This window comes from Syngnathus acus, chromosome 1 (assembly GCF_901709675.1).
Source record: "Syngnathus acus chromosome 1, fSynAcu1.2, whole genome shotgun sequence".
Taxonomy (NCBI): Eukaryota; Metazoa; Chordata; class Actinopteri; order Syngnathiformes; family Syngnathidae; genus Syngnathus; species Syngnathus acus.
In genome coordinates this window covers 12,085,103-12,106,313 of record NC_051087.1, presented here as the reverse complement: position 1 = coordinate 12,106,313, position 21,211 = coordinate 12,085,103, and the positions used below count along the sequence as shown (strand labels likewise).

The window sequence follows — 21,211 nt, the reverse complement described above, 5'->3', positions numbered from 1 at the left end:
GTTCCAATGAGGGGGGCGGTGGTTCACTGGATCGCTATCAAATCCGATCCGGGCCAAAATAACATGACCCAATCCAATCCATAAGCCCAATGTATTATTTTTACCAGACTTCCCTTTGCGTGACATCCCAAAGCATAGAAAAGCCATCGCTGAGGTTCTCATGTGCCTGTATTCTTATCACGTGAGCAGTCGTTGCACAGTGAACTTTTAGAAGTCAGTATAAGGCAAATTACATCCACCTATTATTGACATCTATTAGTGACAAAAAGAAGCGGACAGTTTATAAGATTGGCATTGGCCGATCCTCGCGGCTGCAGTATCGGTCTTGGATATCGGAAAATAGTATCAAGCCAACGCCAGTTCATGCCTCCCCACCAAAATAAAACGAAAAATATTTGTAATGTCTAAAATATCATGTATGTGAAGTCACTCGTATCTCAAGGCACCAGTGGATATGGATTTTGTTGTAATTAAACAAAAAACAATCTACCAAAGTTATAATGTTCCAGTTTTTACTTTTTAGCCCGAGGTATAAACACGTTTCAGTCCATTGGACCGCTTAATGTACACTTTTGTACGGTGCCGGTGTATTTAAGCTCATGGAACTGTTTTTGCTTTTGAAATGTTAAAATCCAGTTAAATCAGAAAGGATAAAAAATGAATCATTGCATTTCGACTGTCAATGGACTTTAACAAGGATTGTGGTGATGCTGTCAGGGAGTGCAGTGAATGCAGTAACTCATTCATGGAATGATCAAGAGGAATTGATATGGCAACAGAATTGGGAGCAGAATTGCTAATTCATCAAATACAATCGGCTATTAAAATACTTGCCGAAATTTTGAAGGTTAACTGGAAAAAAGACTTTGCAATCGCGCACCAGTGGATCCATTTTTTTTGTTTCCTTCCCTAGTTGTTGAGTATCATATTGCAGTGTGGTGCAATGGTCAGCATCCATAAATTGACAGTAACGCTCACTAATTATGATGGAAAAGCTCCTTTGAGGCCTGGAAACACGAACGGGCAGAGAGAGGAAGACTGGCCAAATAGAGAAACTGAGATAGGTGTCCAAATTGTGTTGCATAACCGTATGAATTAGTTATGATGACCATGAGAGGATTAAAGGCTCCTTGCTGCCCTCTCTTGGCCCCCGGGCTGAAAATATAAAGCATACAATTACAGGTTTGTGAAAAGAGGACATGTTTAATAGAAATGGTTGCGGATGTGCCACCTCTCTCAGGCAAGCGTGGGACCTGGCTGTGGATATCTGCTTGTCTCAGCTGCCAACCATCATTGAGGAGGGCACCGCATTCAGGGTAAGTGTGTTTTTCCTACACAAAGCAAAAAAACGATTTCAAAAGCACCTGTGAAACTCATGTTTTCATTTATTACACACCTACTGGTGTTGCCAAATCTGACCCTTCACTTGGAGCAACAGGTCTCTGACATGATAAACACACACGACCCACTTTTGCTTCTAATAAGCACCAAATTCAATGGCATGTTTTTTGACACAGGAAATTGCCACTGCATTTTGAGGGGGATCCAGTTATTAACGCAAGCAGTGGTGAAAACAATATCACTAGCTGAGGTAATTAATCAGTGATCGCCTTTGGGATTAACTAAAACAGACCAGAAAATCATAAGGACAAATGGGGACATATATCCTATTGAACCCTGATGGGACGAACCAAAAGTTGCAATAACATATACAATAAACATCACTTTAATCTTTACTCTAATATAGTGCAAGTCTTTCTTGTGTAGGGACTTATTAAGCTTTCATTGGGCACGAATCAATCTGGCCTTTCTGCCGAAAGGCATTGATACTTCCCTTTGACATCCATCAACAGTTGTTAACCGTCCTAATTCCCGCTGCACTATTAGCGCTCGGCGTGATCCAAACCCCTCCAGCAACCAATCAGTCAGGCATGCTACTATGGCAGCAGCGAGTGAGATACGGCAAAGGTGATCTTGATAGATCGGGATTTATGTCGTTACTGCAATGTGTTGTCACTCTCTGGCTCATGTGTCAGGGTTGTTATGAAATGCTGACTGCAGATTGGCTTTTTATGCATAGCTGTCTGTGTGTGCATATGTGTGTGTGGGGGGGGGTGCACACGTATGTGCGCATGTTTGTCTCCACAGCACAGTCCTTTCTTCGCAGAACAGCTGACAGCTTTTCAGGTGTGGTTGACAATGGGCGTAGAGAACCGGAATCCTCCTGAGCAACTCCCAATTGTCCTGCAGGTATGCACTTGCGCTCAATTACACCTTGGAGCATGGAAGAAATATTTATATCCATATTTATCTGTCCATCTATCCAGATTTTTAAAAAAGTAGATTGCTTAACAGATGGATGGAAAAAGTCTTCACGATCCTGTTTAAATGTCTATTTTTTTGTGTGAAATTGAGACCGATAATACTTTTCAAAGCTGTTTTCCCACCAACGTGACATCCAGCCCAAAAGGATGTAAGAATTAACAACTGGGCTACTGTGGTTGCGCAAATGTACACACCCTCTTAGTCTTATGACCAGCCACATTCAAAAAGGTATGTTATGTGGGAGTCAGCCCACACCTGTCACCATTTGAAGTGTTTGGTTAATCCTAAATTAAGTTTAATGTCAGAGGGATTTGATTGTTTTGTTCACAATCCCTAAAGGTTTGTTGCAAACACACTTGGCGCCACCAAAGGAACACCATGCTTACACAGAAGCATAGTGGTAGTGCCATGCTTTGGGGCTGTTTTTCTCTATCTGCAACTGGGGCCTTAGTTTAGGTGGAGGACAGTATGAACAGTCCCAAATACTGTTAGCACAAACATTTCAGGCTTCAGATAGAAAGCAATAAAAAAAATGTGCATGAACATGTAAACTTTATTTAGAATTAATAAGAGGTACTCTAAATGATGGCTGTTGCTGACTCCCATTTAACATGAGTTTGGATGTGATTGTTCAGTTAACATGGCCAAGTCTCCAATGACTGTATAAGAGGGTGTGGCACCCTGATGTAATGTTTTTTTTTTTTCTGTGATTATTTTTAATGTGCCCTCTCAAAAAGATTTACAGGAAGGTCACATAAAAAGTATAAAACATTTTGAAATGTTTTATCTTTTTATACTGCAAAAATGAATTTGCACATGGGTGTGTAGACTTTTTATATCCTCTATATCTCTACTATTCTAATGTAGCCTACTTTGTCACATAGTACAAGTTTCCTTGCTGGATTAATTATTTGATACTAATCTGTAGATGTCGCAAGAGCAGCCTCTGACCTATAAATCTTTTTGAAAGACTTTAAATAATGACAGAATCAAATCTATATCGCATGCTGCCATATCAAATAAAAGTATTGAATACTGTATATGCAGTCAAATAGAAGTGTTAAGCATGAGCCTTCATCCGGCCTCTGTATTATTAAGTATAGCTGTTTTATGTTCAACTGAGATGTACCTAATCATCAATTCTCTCAACCCCAAGTCTTCTCTGAGGCTGAATGATAATAGCGGTATTATTACACTGTTGAGGATTGTGTTCGCAGAAGCAATAGCTACTACACAACCCAAACCCTTTTAAATTACCGTAAAACATCATTCAGCCTTTTAGAGAACCCAACAGAAGTGTTCCTGTTGTATTTTTTTCCCCCCTAATTATCTTTCACACACCACAGCTCGCTGAGCATTTCAGCTTAATGTCTAGTGCCAGGTTAGGATGAGGCCGATAGTAACAATGAGGAATGTGCGGCTTCTAGGATGCCATCCCTTTTTCACAGATAGACCCAAGGTGGAAATTGAGTTTAAACAGGCTTTATCCTTCCATTATGCAAGAGAAACCGCTTTAGCTCATGACGATTGCATCTTGATTGAACTCATATATCAGCAAGAGTTCTCCACTGAATGGAAAATCACCACTGTAGCACTTCTTTCCACACCATTACTGTACGCTACTTCTCTTTAAATCTCCCTCCCGAGCGGCCGATACGTGCAACACGAGCGGGCTAATTTTCTTCATTAGAGCCCAGCTACAAAGACTGTGACAAGACCAGAGTGTCTGTTGTTCCCAATAGTTGTTACATATTTTTAAATGCCCAATTAGGGTACCAAAACCTTGATGGTGCGCATCAACTGTTGGGTTCCTCTCTACCCATCCCACCGGGTTCTACCGCTGTTGTGTTGTATTATATCACAGTGCAGTGGCAGTGTGTTGAATGGTAATTTCCTGCTGACTAAGTCCTCTGTTAGCACTTCTGCCAAGACTTGTTAAAAGCTGTGGGAAAAGCCACACTGATTGGGTACAACCACGGTGTGTAAAGGCAAACACAGAGGTGAGAGAGGATGGTAGGAGCAGCAGGAGTAAGCCTGTAATATTATGAAAAAACATTGTATCATAGTTGTGTAATCTTAAAGCTGCTTTAAGATTCATATCAAGTTTTGTAGGCGGCAACATATTTGTCGTGACATCTGAATGATGAGGGGATACAATATAATATTGTTAGCCGCTGTAAAATTACACACACTTTGAAATAAATACTGGGGAAATGATCTTCTAAAGCACAGGTGTCAAACTCAAGGCCCGGGGGCCCGATACGGCCCGCCACATCATTGTATGTGGCCCGCGAAGACAAATTGTGCATCAAATTCGTGTGTCATTACTAGAATTGCAAATTGTTTTCACTTTTAATAATATCTTTTTTTCAAATAGTTGACCAGTTTTCACTCTTCTGATTTGAAAACAAGTTATTTGTCAGTTTGTTTTGTAGCTTTTACTGTATATAATATGAGGTGCTCATACATTTATTTGGGTTGACAGTCATAATGGCCCTCCGAAAGAAGCTACGACTACAATGCAGCCCGTGAAAAAAACGAGTTAACCACCCCTGTTCTAAAGAAACTAAAGAGAAAAAAAATGAAATTAATTTATTCTTAAGAAGTTGCACATACAATGTATATGTATGGACATACAAAGTATGCATAAAAGTAAAGCTACATATAAATGAAAAGTTCAATAAATGATAGTTCTTAAAGATTAAATGCAACATGTCCCGTGTACTTGAAGCTGAAGGTAACCTGGAGGTCTTTCCTCGCCTCCTACTGTATGTGTGGTGTCACAGAATATGCTAATAATACATCCTGTGTCGGCGGGCTGTTTGCATGTGTGCGCCTATGTTCCTCCATATGCTCTTTCCCACGCACTCTGTGGGACAGTTGCTCAGGAATGTTCACTCCTCACACAGCACATTTTGTACACGCTACTGTATGCGCAAAATGTTTTAGCAAATATAATTTTCTTGAATACAATTGTTTGTGCTCCGTTCGGCACGAGTGTTGCGCATACTACCTGTGTTGACGCGTGAACATTTTTAGATTTTTGTTATCCAAGCAGGCACCTCCATTCAGAGTAAGCAAGTGTGGCTCGAGGCCAGCGTGGTAGTTAGTGGTGGGGTAGCCATCTGTTTGACTCCACTGCCTCCACCTCTCTGCTCTTCTTGCTCTTTTTTGTCCTACTCCTGTTGCTTTGGGAGAAGCACAAATGACCACTGACTTCTGTTTTCTATCGCTGTAGGTCCTTCTCAGCCAAGTGCATCGGCTTCGGGCCCTAGACCTTCTTGGATGTTTTCTGGACCTTGGACCCTGGGCTGTTAGTCTGGTGTGTTCATATATTATTATACTATCTGTGTCTGTTACTTTAATAAAATACTGTACAATAGATGTCCGCTATTAGAGTTAAAAGTTTTGTGCCATGGTTTTACTGACTAAAATTAGATAGGCTGGTAGGTACGTAGCAAGCGAGATAAATTGGAAAAATTAATGTATACTGTCTTTTGAAATGCCAGGTTTTTGTGATTTATAAAAATAAAACCAAGATAATTTCTAAACTTTTGCCACCTATAGTATGACATGGAAGTGGTACAACTCGGATGAAAAATTCTGAATTATTTGTTTGCAAGTAAAATTAAGTGCACAGCTTCTTATAATTTGGATGTGACAGTGTTCAGAATTGAACAAATCCGAATCCATTTTTTTTCTGTTTAATGCAATATTTTTAGGTAATCCTTCAGATTACAAAAACAAATACTCCCTAAGTATTAACAGATTGCATTCGTGAAGTGACATGCATGCGCACAAAACACAATGTCACATGGCACCGTGTGCAATTTCAAGAATCTTGTGCTTGTCCCCCCAAATATTCATCTGTTCTAAAGCATCTTTTTTTCAGCAGTGACTGATTTTTGCTCCTTGGTCTGCCATTGCTATTTGCGACTGTCTGTTTCTTAGAACAATTGTGACGTTTGTCGCATTTTACATATCAGATGAGCGAAACCTGAGTGACCAGCTTGTAGTCACATCTGATGTTTATACGAGTGATAGCCACATATTTTTGACATTGGGTCAAAACTTCATAAGTCACATTTTGGTGAAATTTTTAAAAAAAAATTTTTTTAAAAGAATCCATATTTCGCTCAGTCCAGACATGCGGCCGTTACTTTTGCAAATTATTGACCGATCTAAAGTGTTGAAAATGACTTTGCTCTTTTTCGCAATGCAATTTTAATGGTTGAATAAACTTGCCATTCTGTTTTTTTTTTTTTTTAAAGTAATAATTTTGGAGATCCGTGCATTCCGTCCGACGCCAGAGATATACAGTTAGTATACACATAGTTTTACCAAATTGTGACATATGACCAATAATTGATGGTGCACTATTTCTCATGTAGGCATAAATATTACAACAAATCCTATGTCTATGCTTTTCAGTGAACACAAAGCTATGAGTGAGTGTTTTTGTGTTTCTAGGCCCTGTCTGTTGGAATCTTCCCATATGTGTTGAAGCTGCTACAAAGCTCAGCCAGAGAGCTGCGGCCACTTCTGGTTTTCATCTGGGCTAAAATCCTAGCCGTGGACAGTGTAAGTTTTTGTACGTGTGAGTCTGTGATGGAATTTACATCTGTATTGATCCCTGTCTTGTCAGCCAGTATGTTTTGGGGGTTTGTTCTCATCTTGTGAACCAATTTGTGGAGTCTGCATCTACATCTAGGTTCAACATACCAAAATTGGACTTTGATGCTATACCAGCATAAAATGCTCTGTAATGAGTACGACACCTGATCCAGCCGTCACTGAACTCTGTAATTTGTAGCCTTAGAACACGACCTGTAAACATACTTTCCGAGTACGTTAATCACACTTTGCCTGGAGGACTTGCGCACAACACGCTGAGCGCTGCTGCCCTTCTGACACAGAGTTGCATCACTGCATTTTTTCCCCCATATACCGATACTTTAAAATGATTGTATTGAATCATTTTTAATAGCTAAAAAATGTAATTTGGTTTTGGATTTTTGCGACCTTATTGTCCAGATATTGTTCTTGCAAATCTTACATCCAATGGTAACTAACAGAGTACACATTTCTTGAATGAACCAAATGAATTAGAGGTCAACCGTTTTTAATGGCGTGCTTACTTTTGAACCATTCCATTGATAATTTTGCTTTATGTTTAGGATTGTTGTCTTGTTAGAAGGTGAATCTCCATCCCAGTCTCAGGTCTTTTGCAGACTCCAACAGTTATGTTTTGTTGTTGTTGTTGTTTTTTTCAAAATATTCTTGTATTCGGCTCCATCCAACTTCCCATCAACTTTAAATACCTTCCTGTTTTTCTAAGGGTGATATGAAGTATTATTTTAGCACCAAACACCAAAATGTTATAATTTTGGTTCTATACTGAGACCCTATTTATTATCATCATCAGCCATTTAGGTCAAGGATCATTCAAAAATCAAAAGGGAACTTATTTAGTCAGTTGACTGCAATGAGAGAAAAGGGGGTGACTAATTTTGCACATTATGCTTTTCTATTTTGTTCATTCAGATAAAAAAAATTGTTAAAAATTGATCAATTGTGTTCTACTTTACTATTGTGTGACACTTGTTGATTCTTCAGAGAAAGTCCGATTGTATATCTTGTGTATGTTTGAAGCTTGAAATGGAGCAAAAGGTTGAAGGGGGGCTAATACTTTACCATGGTACTGTCAGGAGCACTTGCAAATATGAGTTGCTGACAGCTTAAATAGTCTATTGTTTTAAAATTGGCAATAAAATGTTTGCCTGCTCTTGACTATTTGCCTTGTTTTTTTGGGAAATGTGGCTAATTTGGAGACCAAACAGACTTGATGTCCTCTGTGAAAATGTCACTCCTATCGTGACTGAAAGCTGTATTTATTATGGCCAAATATTGCTCCTTTGACTGTCAGTACAGCGGTACAAGTTGGTTATTCAGTGAACTGGACCTTCATTGTGATCCCCGGTGCAATTTTGTTCTCAGTAGGCAGCACGCAATGCTGCATGCCCAATGAACCAGCTTTTGTGCACAACACAGCCGCCAAAGTACACCATCCCTTCCTCCTGTCTTTTTGCGTAATGCCAGCGGTAGCCACTAAGCCTGTCCAGCTTGTGAATAACCTACTGTCGAAGAAATATCGGATAGCTTCAGGTCTGATATTTTCATAATTACAAATTGTCATTCATTTAAATGGTCCCCTCTGATTTGTGGACCACACTGAATTGCCCTTGACTTAGAAAGTACTTGCATATGGAGTTGAGTTGAATGTGGGAAAAACGTTCAAAAGGTTAAATCTTTTCCATCCTGATTTCTCCACCTTTGTAGTCCTGTCAAGCTGACCTGGTCAAAGACAACGGTCACAAGTACTTCCTCTCTGTGTTGGCTGACAGCTACATGCCCGTGAGTATTTTTGTTATTGCTATTATGAAATTGAGGGCAATCGTGAATAATTCTTGACTCACCACCATTGAAAGTCACCATATTTCCTCAAAACATCTTGCAAATATCAATATGTTGTATATATATATATTTTTTACTTTCTAGGCTGAACATCGGACCATGGCTGTCTTCATATTGGCTGTTATTGTGAACAGCTATAGCACAGGACAGGTATGAATACATACGGGTCTGTCACAAATCATTATAGAATCAATGATCCTATCGACTATTCAATCGATTATTTAATTGCCACCCCACGCCCCTGCACACACTGTCAAGATACCTTTTTTTCTGTAAAATGGTCAGTGCAAGACGATTGGCCCACGTAAAATCGTGATGCGGCGTACTGTGATGAAGATTCAGTCTGTTCAGTTAAGTGACTTAAAACACCAATTTCAAGCTGTATGGTTGTCATTAAAGATGTAACCAACATCAGAGAGTGTACAGCACGACCCATTGTTTATTTCTTGTAGGAAATCAAATCCATATTACTTCACAAATAGCCATTATGAATGCAATGTATTTCTGAACATTGTCTCATCGTCTTTTAACTCATAAATATACATTGACAAGAGGCAAGTTATTAGCCAGTTAGCCAGTATTTATTGTTAGAAATGAACCAACAAAGTAGACAATGCCGAGATGATGTAGTTCTTCCTTTCCACAAAGCACTCAAAGATCCACATACGAGGTTACAAATACCCATCATTAAACCTATTTGCCATCCGTCTTCTTTCTGCAGTTGTTTTTCTGTCTAATCGGAATGTTATTTCACTCGTTCATCTCCCTAATTACTTCTTTCATCAACTTGTAAAACTTGTCTTTCAGAACTTCCCCTATAAATGTGACAAATCAGAGAATGCGAGCACATGCTAAGAAGCACCAATTTGTCTTCATATTCCTGTGTATTCAATGCCCTTACCTCTCTCCCGGGCCTGTAAATAATAGATGATCTCCAGCATAACAGCAAGACTCTCTGCCTGCTTCATAGCTCCATTATTCATCTTTCTTACATTCAACAACTGTGCTCACAACCACAGTGCCAACATGTCACTGATAACTCCCAGGGTTCAGCGGTGATGCATCACAATAGAACAACACACGAATAGTATTAAACATATGAAAGGTGGGTTATGTGTGAGAAACCTGATGGAAAGAATGCACACCCCTTTCATGGATGTGATGTCATGTTTTTACCATTTTGAGCTGATTTGTTTTTAAGGAGAAAATCATGAAGCGTCTGAACAGGAAATTATAAATTTTTAACATGAATCATCAGAAAAAGCAAATACGATGACTGATGACTTGAATGAAATAAATGAATTAAAACTTCTTACTGATACCATAAAAGGGTTGCAGAAGATGCTGTGTATTTTTCATGAAGCCATTTAATCCACCTTGTGAGCGGCATTTGTTGTTTTTGCAAAAACGGCAAGGAAACAGACGTGACACGCTATAAAGTTTTTTTTAGTGTTATGGGGGAGGGTGATGTTTTCATCTAACTTCAGATGACCTTACATTTCCAAGCACCAATTAGCTTTTGTTCACCTAAAAAAGAGGGTCCATTAGGTTCAAGTGAATAAGTGCTCTTGGTACAAAGCTCCTAAACCTTTGGCGTGCGAGGCAGTGTGAGGTTGTAGGTTGGCAGTGAGTTAACGACTAATGAGTGGAAAGAGTCCAAGCTTGGAATTGTGTGTGCTATTTATGATTCTCCCAGCCAGTGAATGTCTTACACTATACTCACCCTGTATCCTTTCTCCTACCCTCCTCTCATCAGGAGGCCTGTCTGCAGGGTAACCTAATCGCAAATTGCCTGGAGCAACTTTCAGACCCCCACCCACTGCTTCGCCAATGGGTAGCCATATGCCTGGGTCGCATCTGGCAGAACTTTGACCCGGCCCGCTGGTGTGGAGTTCGTGATAGTGCACACGAGAAGCTCTACATCTTGTTGTCTGATCCAATCCCTGAGGTGAGAGGTTGACCCTGCTACGCTCGCACAAAACAGTATCAGAAGTTGGAAAATAGAAATTTGACAATATTAGGACTTGAAGTAGTTTTTATTTCAGGTTCATCACAAGTAGACTAGGGGTTCCACCAAATCATCTAGTTGACATGTTGACTTTACCACCCTTGACTTTACCACACTAATGAATTAACTTGAGATCTATTAATTACCAGTCACATGTTTTGGCAAAAGCACTGGCGCTTCATCATCAGGTGGTGGACTTGAGCGGTAAATGAGCGACGCTGCATCGAGCATCTGGCAATGTTGCACAAATAATGTGAATACTAGCCGGGCTACTTGCAAGTCTGTCCTGAAATATATACATTATATATAAAAACAGACACATTTCCCATGCAAGCTCATCTGAAAAGACACCTGCTGACAAGCAGCCTTAAATCCTCAATGTCACCCATCAGGAAATCCACCACACTTTTGACAGTTACAGTGAAAAAACAGATAATATATTGCAGTGGTCGATGAATACCTTTTTTTTAAATAAAAATTAATGACTAGTCTTGCCAAAGAAAGCAACGAGTGTCTCTCAACCGGTAGCCTTCATCCCACAGACATAACTCACACACTTCCTCCCACTCCCCCCTTCCTTGACTTTCTCATTCAATCACAAATCACAGATGCCTTCAGAGTCTCACAGATAGTTGGATCTTAATCAAACTTTTGCAATAATCCACATAACACAACTGCAGATTTGCTACAATACATTTGTAGCGAATATGGGATCATTAATGATCAATTTAATTAGATAATTAACTAATTATCAATTACTTAGTTACTTAGTTATTTCGTTAATGATGGTGGAAATATACTGCCAGGAGTACAATCAACCGCCACGAGGGGCACCGCGTTGTTTTTCTCTTTATAGTTTTAAGAAGGTTTAAACCAGGGGTGCCCAATACGTCGATCGCGATCGACTGGTCGATCGCCAAGCCACTATTGGTCGATCGCGTGATATTAAAATGTTTTTATTTTTTTCGCACTTGACGCGTGTACAAACAACGGCGCTAACAACACAACACAAACACGCGAGCTCGCGAGTTCCTTCCAATTGTCAGAACCCTGTTTTTTCTCTTAAACTTAAAAAAGGGTATAATAATGAGTGGGGCAGCTGGCCATAGTAAGAAGTATCCCTTTCATAGGGAATGGGAGTAGGACTTTTTTTGTAGGTCGCGATCTGAAAACGTTTGGGCACCCCTGGTTTAAACAAACGAAATTCTGAAATCAGTTCTGAGATCAAAAGTCACACTTTCTCACAAGTCACTTGCAGAACATAATCAGATTTGGATCACAAAATGAAACAGGAATGCAATCTCTCAAGAATCTTCTCAAAATTGCATACGCATGCGGGTTCTCAATTTTTAAGGGTTGATCAATGCATTAAGTACATTGCATGACTTCTGCTGGTTGGGGGGGTTGGAATGTTTGCTTGTGTGTGCCCAGGATGGGGGGGGTGACTCCCAATCCGGGGCCGCACTGTGAGTGCAGTGAAATCTGAAGGCAATTATTGCTACACATTACAATAAAGCATACCATTCTTCCTGTTTTTTTAATTACTGCACATGGGTCATTTTCAAATAATTTGATCAATAACAGTATAGACATCGCCCAAAATTTCATTTTGAAAAACAATTTATATTTTAAAAGTTATCATTTAAAAGGTAATAAGTGTTTCTAAGAAAAACAGTTTATCAGTAAACCTAGTGTTGTAAATGCCCAGAATGTCCATTTTCAAGCTCCTGTAATTTGTCAAAAACATCCGGCATCTTGAACGGACGGATTCTCATGAATATTTAATACAGTATGCAAATATGCTTGGCTCTTATTGGATCACTGTTCACCTCAAATTGAGTGTGGAAAACAGCTTTCCTCTTATTGGTAGTTGGCAGCATCTGTGTCTTTAGCTGCCATCTTGGGAAGTCACCAAGCGATTTCACGCGGCAGAAATCTGAGGGCTCGGGGTTAGTTCTACACACATGCACCAAACAACTTGCATGCAACCGCTTGTCCCCACGGGAGTTGCGGGTGTGCTGAAGCCTATCCCAGCAAAACAAAAAACAAAAAATTTATAAGGAAAGGAAGTTGTAGTGCTTGGCTTGAGTAGACTCTCCAAGTATTTCTTCAACTAAAGCTGTATTTTGTCCCAATAAATATTTTGTTTTTCGGTGCCGTGAGCGCAACCATTGCGTAACAAGGCTTTGGCCTTGATGTTTTAAATGTTAACACAACCAATTTTAAAGGCATGGAAGCAAGGTTAATCAAAAGGAGTGCGAGTTGAAACAGTAATTGTGTCGCTCTAGGTGAGGTGTGCTGCTGTCTTTGCTCTCGGTACATTTGTGGGAAACTCCGCTGAGAGGACGGACCACTCCACCACGATTGACCACAATGTGGCCATGATGCTTGCCCAGCTCATCAACGATGGCAGCCCTGTAGTCCGCAAGGTCAATCCTCACACACACACACGTGCGCATACATGCGTGCACAAGTGCTACACATTCCTGACTTAAAAGAATATTAACAAAGTATATTTCGAATACAAATGTATTTGATGCTGAAATACTATAATCCAGTACTGTATATTCAAATCCCAAAATACTGTTCGCAGTATAAACAGTGTTTGTTTGTTTATTGTATTTTTGTATTTGTTTGCAGGAGTTAGTGGTAGCATTGAGTCACCTGGTCGTTCAATATGAAAGCAACTTTTGTACCGTTGCTCTTCAGTTCATAGAGGAGGAGAAAAATTATACTGTGTCGTCGCCAGCCAACAGTTCAGGTAACCTCACCTAAAACGCCATTCAAGTCGCGTTTGACACATTCACGCAGAGGATGGCTATGCAGTGGACCCTTGGCATACTCACTGATTTTTTTTTTTAAATATCTTTTGTTTGTTTTTTGAGAGCTAATTCCCTTTTTTAAATCCTAGTGGAGATGAATCCCCTGTTTTCTGTGAATTTTTCATTATTAGTATTTTTGTTGTTGTCATTGATATTATTCTTATTCGTATAAAACTGAGTTCCTGGATATTTGAATTATGTCCAACATTTTATGATACATATCTGCAGGCTCAGCGAGAACTTAAATCAGATAAGTGTACAAAATATCCATCCTAGAAGCATAGAGTACCTGTTCATGCCATGACAACAGATAACTTACTGTCATCACTCACATAAATAGTCCTCTTCTAAGAGGCAGCTACACAGGAAGAAGCTCTTGTAAGATGAGCCTCTTTTCCAGAGAACAGAAGACGTACAAATATCAGTACATATCATTCAATGCATGTTTACTCCCCTCAAGAACGAAGATGCTTTTCTCACGTTATTTAGCCACTACCGTTAATGTTTTGGTAGGAGAGTACAATACCAACCAACAAAGCAAAATTACTTATCTAAGATAATTGCACACTCTTCTATTACCCATGCCATCAGGTCTTCTGTCAGTGATTTTCACATGATAATTCTGCCAGCAAATGTCTTGTGCATCATTTCTTGTCAGAGACCATTTGGGGTTTATTTAATTTTTATTATTAATTAGATAGTATGTCTATGGATGTCACTACAAATTAGCACTCACTGCAAAGGTTAATGGATTATGGAATTTAAAGGGATCCAAATGTTTGTTTGTTGTCGTATGTTTTTTCTATTATAAACTGAACTGAAATGTTGGTTGACGATAAACAGAAGAAAAGTTCTTCCATGTATTTTTTTATTCACTTTTATTTCCTTCCAGAGCCTGGTAACTTAACTCCTGTGAGGGACAGTCCAGCCATCCCACGTCTCCGATCTGTCAACTCCTACACTAACATTCGTGCAGTCACCACTGCCCGTAACCTGAACAAAAGCCTACAGAACCTGAACCTCAATGAAGAAGGTAGGAGTGACAGATTGTCGGCAGGAAAATAAAAATCACCTTCTAGAAAGAGAGCTATTGCGGTTGTTGGAGGCTTTTAAATTAATCTGGTGTTAGATGAAGATTTACAAGATTAGATTGGAAACCACTACCTGTGAACTGTGCGGCGTTCTTGCTCACCAGTCATTCACCCGTGCCGCCTCGCATATATGCAATGATAAAGAACTTCTCTGAGAAAGTTTCAGTTCCTAATTCATCTAATTGGTTTACAATCTTTTAATCGTTAATAAAAGCACTAAATGTTACATCTTCCAACATGAAGAACAACAACTTGCATCATTAAGAGGTATTGCAAAATAATTTGCTCACTTGGTACTTTTGTAAAAATATGGCCACATTTGAAGATTCATGCGTGTGGTAACAAAGTAGAATGAGATCTAAGCTCCAGCTGCACCTATGGATCCAATAGTAGTAGGTTTTGGTGCATGAGGTCCTGAGCCTGTGATTTGTGTTCCTGCTGAGGGATTCAAGCAGCTAAAGCTAATGTGCGCGTCCTCTGTGTATTGCTGTCGGATGGAGGCTTTCATAAATCCACAGTGGCGCAATCAGCAATGCCTACTGTTGACACAAGTTCACATTCATTTTCACAGTAGTCATTCCAGTATGCAGCGGTATTTATTATAAACAAGCACAGAGCGAAGAGTTCTTTCATTCACTTCCAATCACCGTACCTACATTTCAATGTTTGGCGGTATATGGACTCTAAGTTATTTCACTTTTATGAGTCAGACAAAAGTTAAGGGAAAGGTTGCTGCTGAAAACGATTGAGACTGGCATAAATTTATTGACATTTTGGTTTCTTATTCTAACAATTTTTGAACAGTCATGGTATGATTACTTGTATTAAAAAATACTGTCTTAAATTGAGGTAGAGGTTGTGATCTTTTGCACACATGCAAATGCCACGCCCCTCACGTTAAAGTAAATATAATAAAAAAAATTAAAATGTTTTTATATACTACCTTGTTAATATCTAAACAGCCATCATCGCATGACGCTTAAAGGTATCCATCCTGGAATTTATAGACGGCTATCTCACATGATCAGCAGCAAGTGCCGCAATCCATCTGGGATGTATTAACATAAACATACTCGTCAAATCAACACCCTCGCATTGCCTTCATGTTCTAAACCCTTGCTGTCACGGTTTCACTCCATTCCGTAAGGATGACTGCTTTGAGTCTTGACAAAAAATGACCGCACAATTTGAAATTTATCTCTGTAATGTTTAAGCCTTGGAGACATTGAGAGTTGTTTTCTTGTGTATCTGTGAATAATGTTTCTGTATTATACACATCATCCAGGTGGACCTGCAGCTTTTTCACCGGGAAACCTGAGCACCAGTAGTAGCGCCAGCAGCACCCTGGGAAGCCCCGACAATGACGAGTACATTCTCTCCTTCGAGACCATCGACAAAATGCGACGGGTGTCTTCTTATTCTTCACTCAATTCCCTCATAGGTAACTACTTTGCAACTCAAGAGTCACAATTGTGCTAAAACCATTTGGTCATCAACAACCCCTGAATGCACGATGATCGTTATTTGCAAAGAACGCAAGACAAAATGGAAGCCCCTCCTATATCCTAACACATTTATAAATTATAGCAAGCTAACTTTCCACATCTTTATGCTTAGTGAACAAAGGGTGTGATTAAGTGCCCAAAGCACTGTTTGGTAATGACTGAAATGAAATTAACTACATTAATCTTTTAGTATTGATTCTACACATATTTTATTAAGAAGCCCTTTGGTTACTGCGACAAAGCACGAGGCTGCTCGTAAAATCAGCGAAACACCTCACCCAAGGGAAGTGACCAAGGGAGAATCTCCCCTTCCGAGAGAACAATGAATGCTGTGAAAAGGACAGAGCAGCAGAGAACACAACAGGGTCAACCCTGTGAGCCACCTGAGATTCTTTAAGTGCTTTCCCAGGCACGGCGTGAAGTCAAGGCAGCACTCTTTCCCCTGCTCTCAGGTGGTTAAAAAGGCTGTTACCCAAACTCAGCTCGGCCTCCATACGTTGCTAATATACTCAAAGAATGTAATTACTTTCCGAGCCTATCGTGTGCATCTGGATAGATATGAGGCGAGGTCGGGTAGGGTTGCAATCTGCGTGCTTATCTGAGCATGTGCTGTGTCTGACAATGCTTGTGCTCGCAGTTGTGTTTTACTGTTTAACAGTTGAAAAGTACATCAGCGTTTGTTGGAGGTCTTTTCTCCTAAATGCAATGGCATAACAGTAAGTATACTGGGGGACTAATATACCGGGGTTGCAGAGTGGGGGAACACTACATTATTTTTGCTTAATGGCATTTTGAAGGACTGTGCAGTACTTGTACTTTACAGTGCACTCATTGTACGCATACTGCCGTGGAAATCAAATACCTTTTCAAAGCAACCTATTCAGCTTACCGTATTTTCCGCACTATAAGGCGCAGCTAAAAACCTCAAATTTTCTCAAAAGCCGACAGTGCGCTTTATAATCAGGTGTGCCTTATATATGGACCAATATTGAGCCACTACAGCAGGCGTGTCCAAAGACCGGCCCGCGGGCCAAATGTATATATCTTATATATGGACAAAGTTTTAAAATGGGCCATTCATTGAAGGTGCGCTTTATAATCTGGTGCGCCTTATATATGGACAAAGTTTTAAAATGGGCCATTCATTGATAATCATTTATAATCCGCTGCACCTTATAGTGCGGAAAATACGGTATATTAAGCTCATTTTAAACTATAAATGAGTCTCCTGGTCATCTACAGTAGCCTCCAAAACACCTTCTTGTTTTTTTTTCATTGTGCCAGAAAATATCTTGATTTGTTTCTCTTTTTTTCTGTTGTCGTTTTTTTTCCGGGTTTGCTGGTTACATCTATTCTCACCGTTTAACACTTGTAAACAAAGCTTAAAATATATCGAGACCTAAAGAGCCTTGTGTATTATTCTTTGGCCGTTTAAAGCAAATTGAAACCATACTTCAACACAACAAGCAGGATAACAAAATTCCAGGAGTTTTAGCAAAGTTTCAGTCGCGATTTATTGATTTAGTTTTCAAGCATTCAGTGTTTTTCTGTGCCTGCTTACTATAATTTGCCTCTACAAATATAGTAATAACAGTAGCATGATGCAATTGAATGGTGACATGGAAACTATCGGTTTATAGATAGTGGTGATATGTTTTGATTTTTACGTTCATCTTTCAATCAACGCCAAGAATCAGCATGTAGCAAATTCAAAGGTTGCCAGGAAATAATAAACGCAAAAACCAAATTCTATAATCCCAAAAATCAATTAAGATTCTTCATCTGGCAGCCGTAAATGTCAGTCAGTAATGTCTACTATAGATCGGGCTAGCGTGGTTACCGTTCACACCTAAGGCCGATAATGTCAAGTCTGTTGTGACTGCATAGAAAAATGGGATTAGGTCAATGTTTCTCCTGGGACAACATTGTTTCTGAGAAAACAGAAATCCCATCATGATTTCCTAGTCAGATACACAGGCTTAACTCAGACATTTTCCGCTGAGATGGCCTTTTCTTTGACACTTCACCTCCTAATGCGTCATTGTATTTAAGATGCTCCTCCATTTAAAGAGCACCATAGATATTATTTAATGCTGCTTACACTGCTTACAGCTCTTCTACCATGTAGATGAATTTATTTCTGCTTTCAGATGTTATGATGCTTTTTATGCCCCAAGCAAGCACCAGAAATTGCTATGCAAGTATTTTATGTGCCATATGTCAGACATGGAGAGGCTATAAAAAAAAAAGCCACGCTGTGGTTCATTGAGCCAAAAGTTAATATCTTCACAACAGAACATCTATTACACTCAGCACAAGTCTTCATGGCACGAGTCCATTCAAGCCAAGGCGATTAATAATATAAACCCTCGTGTGGACTAATAGAGAATGCATAGTTGTAATGCGTGAGCACCTGTTACGTGGCATGTCTTTTAAATAGGACTAAAACTGTACTTCACATTAATCAACTGTCATGTTTCTTTGCTACAAGCACAGTCCTTTCTACTTACTCTCATCAGCATTTCACTTAGCCAAGAGCTGCGGAATAAAGCTTGTGTGGTTTCGTTTACAGGGTAAAAGGGACATAGGCGCTAAAAAGAAGCAAGTTCAGATATCTGGATCTGATTCTCTGTTTTGTTGGGAGTATGGACACAAATCCAAGTTTGGTTTGACTGTCTCCTTGTAGCAACAGAGTGGACAGGAAACCGTGTTATGCTGACACCAAGATTTAATGTTAAACAAAATAGCTTAAGAGCAGCAATGTGGGATAGGTATACAGTTGGCACAAGAGCAGGAACAAGCCCAATGAGATTGTTGTTGACACAGAGAGAAGGAAATCAGAAGCTACTGTAAACTTCCACAAGTGAAAGAAACAAAATAAATAGAAAATAAGCATTTGGGAACGATTGAGAAATGTTAAAAGGTAGGTGAAAGAACCAAGGTCGTTTTTCTGCATAGACGATACGGACAGGTTGGGATCATTTGTATTCATAATTACGACAGAACAATGAATCTCCAGTGGATGAGAAGGTGCAGCCTTGTGTGTGTGGGGGGGGAGGGGGGGGGGGGGTATTTGTGTGTTTTGATTGATGGTGTACATTACCTAACACTGGAGGTCATATTGCCTCTACCGCATTAACACATTCAATAACTCCAGCAGTAGAAAATAGGGCTTGCCATATGATTGTAATGACATGACCGTGGATTACTGTGTGGCTGTTAGCTGCTGTGGTAATGAACTTGGATAGGAGTGATGTGTGGTCACACTGGAGAGAGTCTGTGGGCTCTATTGCTGTGTTTTTTAACGGACCACATTATGTTTGAAATATTTCCATCTGTTGGACTCAGTCCTTCATACGTTTCCTCTTTCTATTTTTAGGTGTGTCCTTCAACAGTGTTTACACTCAAATCTGGAGAGTGCTTCTACACCTTGCTGCAGACCCTTTTCCTGAAGTATCTGACTTGGCAATGAAGGTCCTCAACTGCATCGCATACAAGGTATGTTGTGTTTGAGTTTATGAGAGTTTTGGGGTGCAGCCTGAAATGGAGCGGCCATTCGGGAATCTCCCGAAATTCCCGATGGCCACCACACCCATGCTTTGCTTTGTGTTAGATGCTACCATGCTCTATTCGTGCAGCACAGCCACTCCCAGTCACTCGAAAGGGACCTTTTTTGGCAACGGCTGGTAAATATTATCATAGACAACATTTACTACATATTTACAATATCTTGAGTACGTTGACGCTGCAGCCGTACAACATGTGGCAAAATGAAGCCATTTGTGAAGATGTCTCATTCACTTGCTCCTTGGAGGTATATCAAGTCAGAACTCACTGTATTAACGCTAGTGATTCCATTATGTCATTCTAACTCAATTTTACAAATCATCACTATTCATATTCATCCATTGTGGTTACTGCACTGACATACGGGCCACCTGATTCAGCGGGTGTCTGAAGCAGAAATGAAGATAAATAAATAAATAAACAATTTAGTGTTCCGAAGGGTTTGTGGCTCCTGTGGGATTTTTATGAAATAGCTTCAAGTGGCGCTTAAATTGGCGACCCCAATGTAATTATCCATTCTCACTTGCTACTGTGATTATACCAGGGATGCGCTAGACCCGTTATCTACAAAAAGTAAAGGCCGAAAAACTGCTATCAATTGTCACCCAAACTTGTTGACATCCTTACCTATGCACACATTAACGTCCGAAAGCTTCGCACCGATACTACCGATTTTATGGCACGGTGCAAACTCCTGAAGCTTATGTCTGTCATTTGATGAGGAAAGCACTTAGTCCATAAAATACAAAATACACAGGCGATCATTGACATATTTTTTATAGATTGCTGTGGGCATAAGTAGACGTGCACATATTTTTGTTGGCGAGTGATTGCAGTTTTCTGACCTATTGAATAAAGATTTTTTTTACACTAATGTTGTTAGACTGTTCCATGTGCTAGTCTACCGCAGTGTTTTTTAATGTTTCATTAGCATTTTTAAGAGAATATACACAAAGAATATTGTCAGAAAAGACATGCTTCTTTGGGGACGCATACCTTTTATTAACGATGTTTATTGACAGAGATGAAGGAGCTCTGCAAACATACAAGCATGTATAAATCTCAGTCACGACCATAATAAACTTAATGTGCAGGGAACACTAGCAACACACAACTAATAATAAATAAAATGGGACCACTTACAGGGGTAAAGTTGGCAATGTGATACAAACTACACATATAGCTCCAGAGTAGACGTGACCAGGAAAGAAAGAAAAGAGTGACGCAACAAGATATCATCGACAATAGCCTAGTGCCCTCTAGTGACTGGAGGAAACCTCTACAGTGCATGAGCATCTCTAGTTCCTTCGTTAAGACCTAAATCGACTGCCTTTAACTTAAAAGCAGCATCATATGCATTTCTTTTGTCCCCCACAATGAGCGTTTCTGTATAAAAGCTTCCTTTCTTCAGTAATGTCC

The 21,211-nt window shown here is 39.7% G+C and overlaps 1 protein-coding gene across 4 annotated transcripts in view; it reads left to right on the top strand.

Moving 5' to 3' along the window:
* The window catches only part of rptor (regulatory associated protein of MTOR, complex 1), a 99,301-nt gene that overhangs the window by 43,381 nt on the left and 34,709 nt on the right, over positions 1 to 21,211 (top strand). For all 4 annotated transcript variants that reach the window (XM_037259348.1, XM_037259331.1, XM_037259340.1 and 1 more), the window contains exons 11-22: positions 1,241 to 1,316; positions 2,149 to 2,250; positions 5,564 to 5,647; positions 6,796 to 6,906; positions 8,665 to 8,739; positions 8,884 to 8,949; positions 10,556 to 10,747; positions 13,096 to 13,236; positions 13,448 to 13,568; positions 14,522 to 14,662; positions 16,006 to 16,161; positions 19,605 to 19,723. In XM_037259348.1, the coding sequence (XP_037115243.1) occupies positions 1,241 to 1,316; positions 2,149 to 2,250; positions 5,564 to 5,647; positions 6,796 to 6,906; positions 8,665 to 8,739; positions 8,884 to 8,949; positions 10,556 to 10,747; positions 13,096 to 13,236; positions 13,448 to 13,568; positions 14,522 to 14,662; positions 16,006 to 16,161; positions 19,605 to 19,723 (1,384 nt within the window). The remainder of the gene's footprint in view (positions 1 to 1,240; positions 1,317 to 2,148; positions 2,251 to 5,563; positions 5,648 to 6,795; positions 6,907 to 8,664; positions 8,740 to 8,883; positions 8,950 to 10,555; positions 10,748 to 13,095; positions 13,237 to 13,447; positions 13,569 to 14,521; positions 14,663 to 16,005; positions 16,162 to 19,604; positions 19,724 to 21,211) is intronic.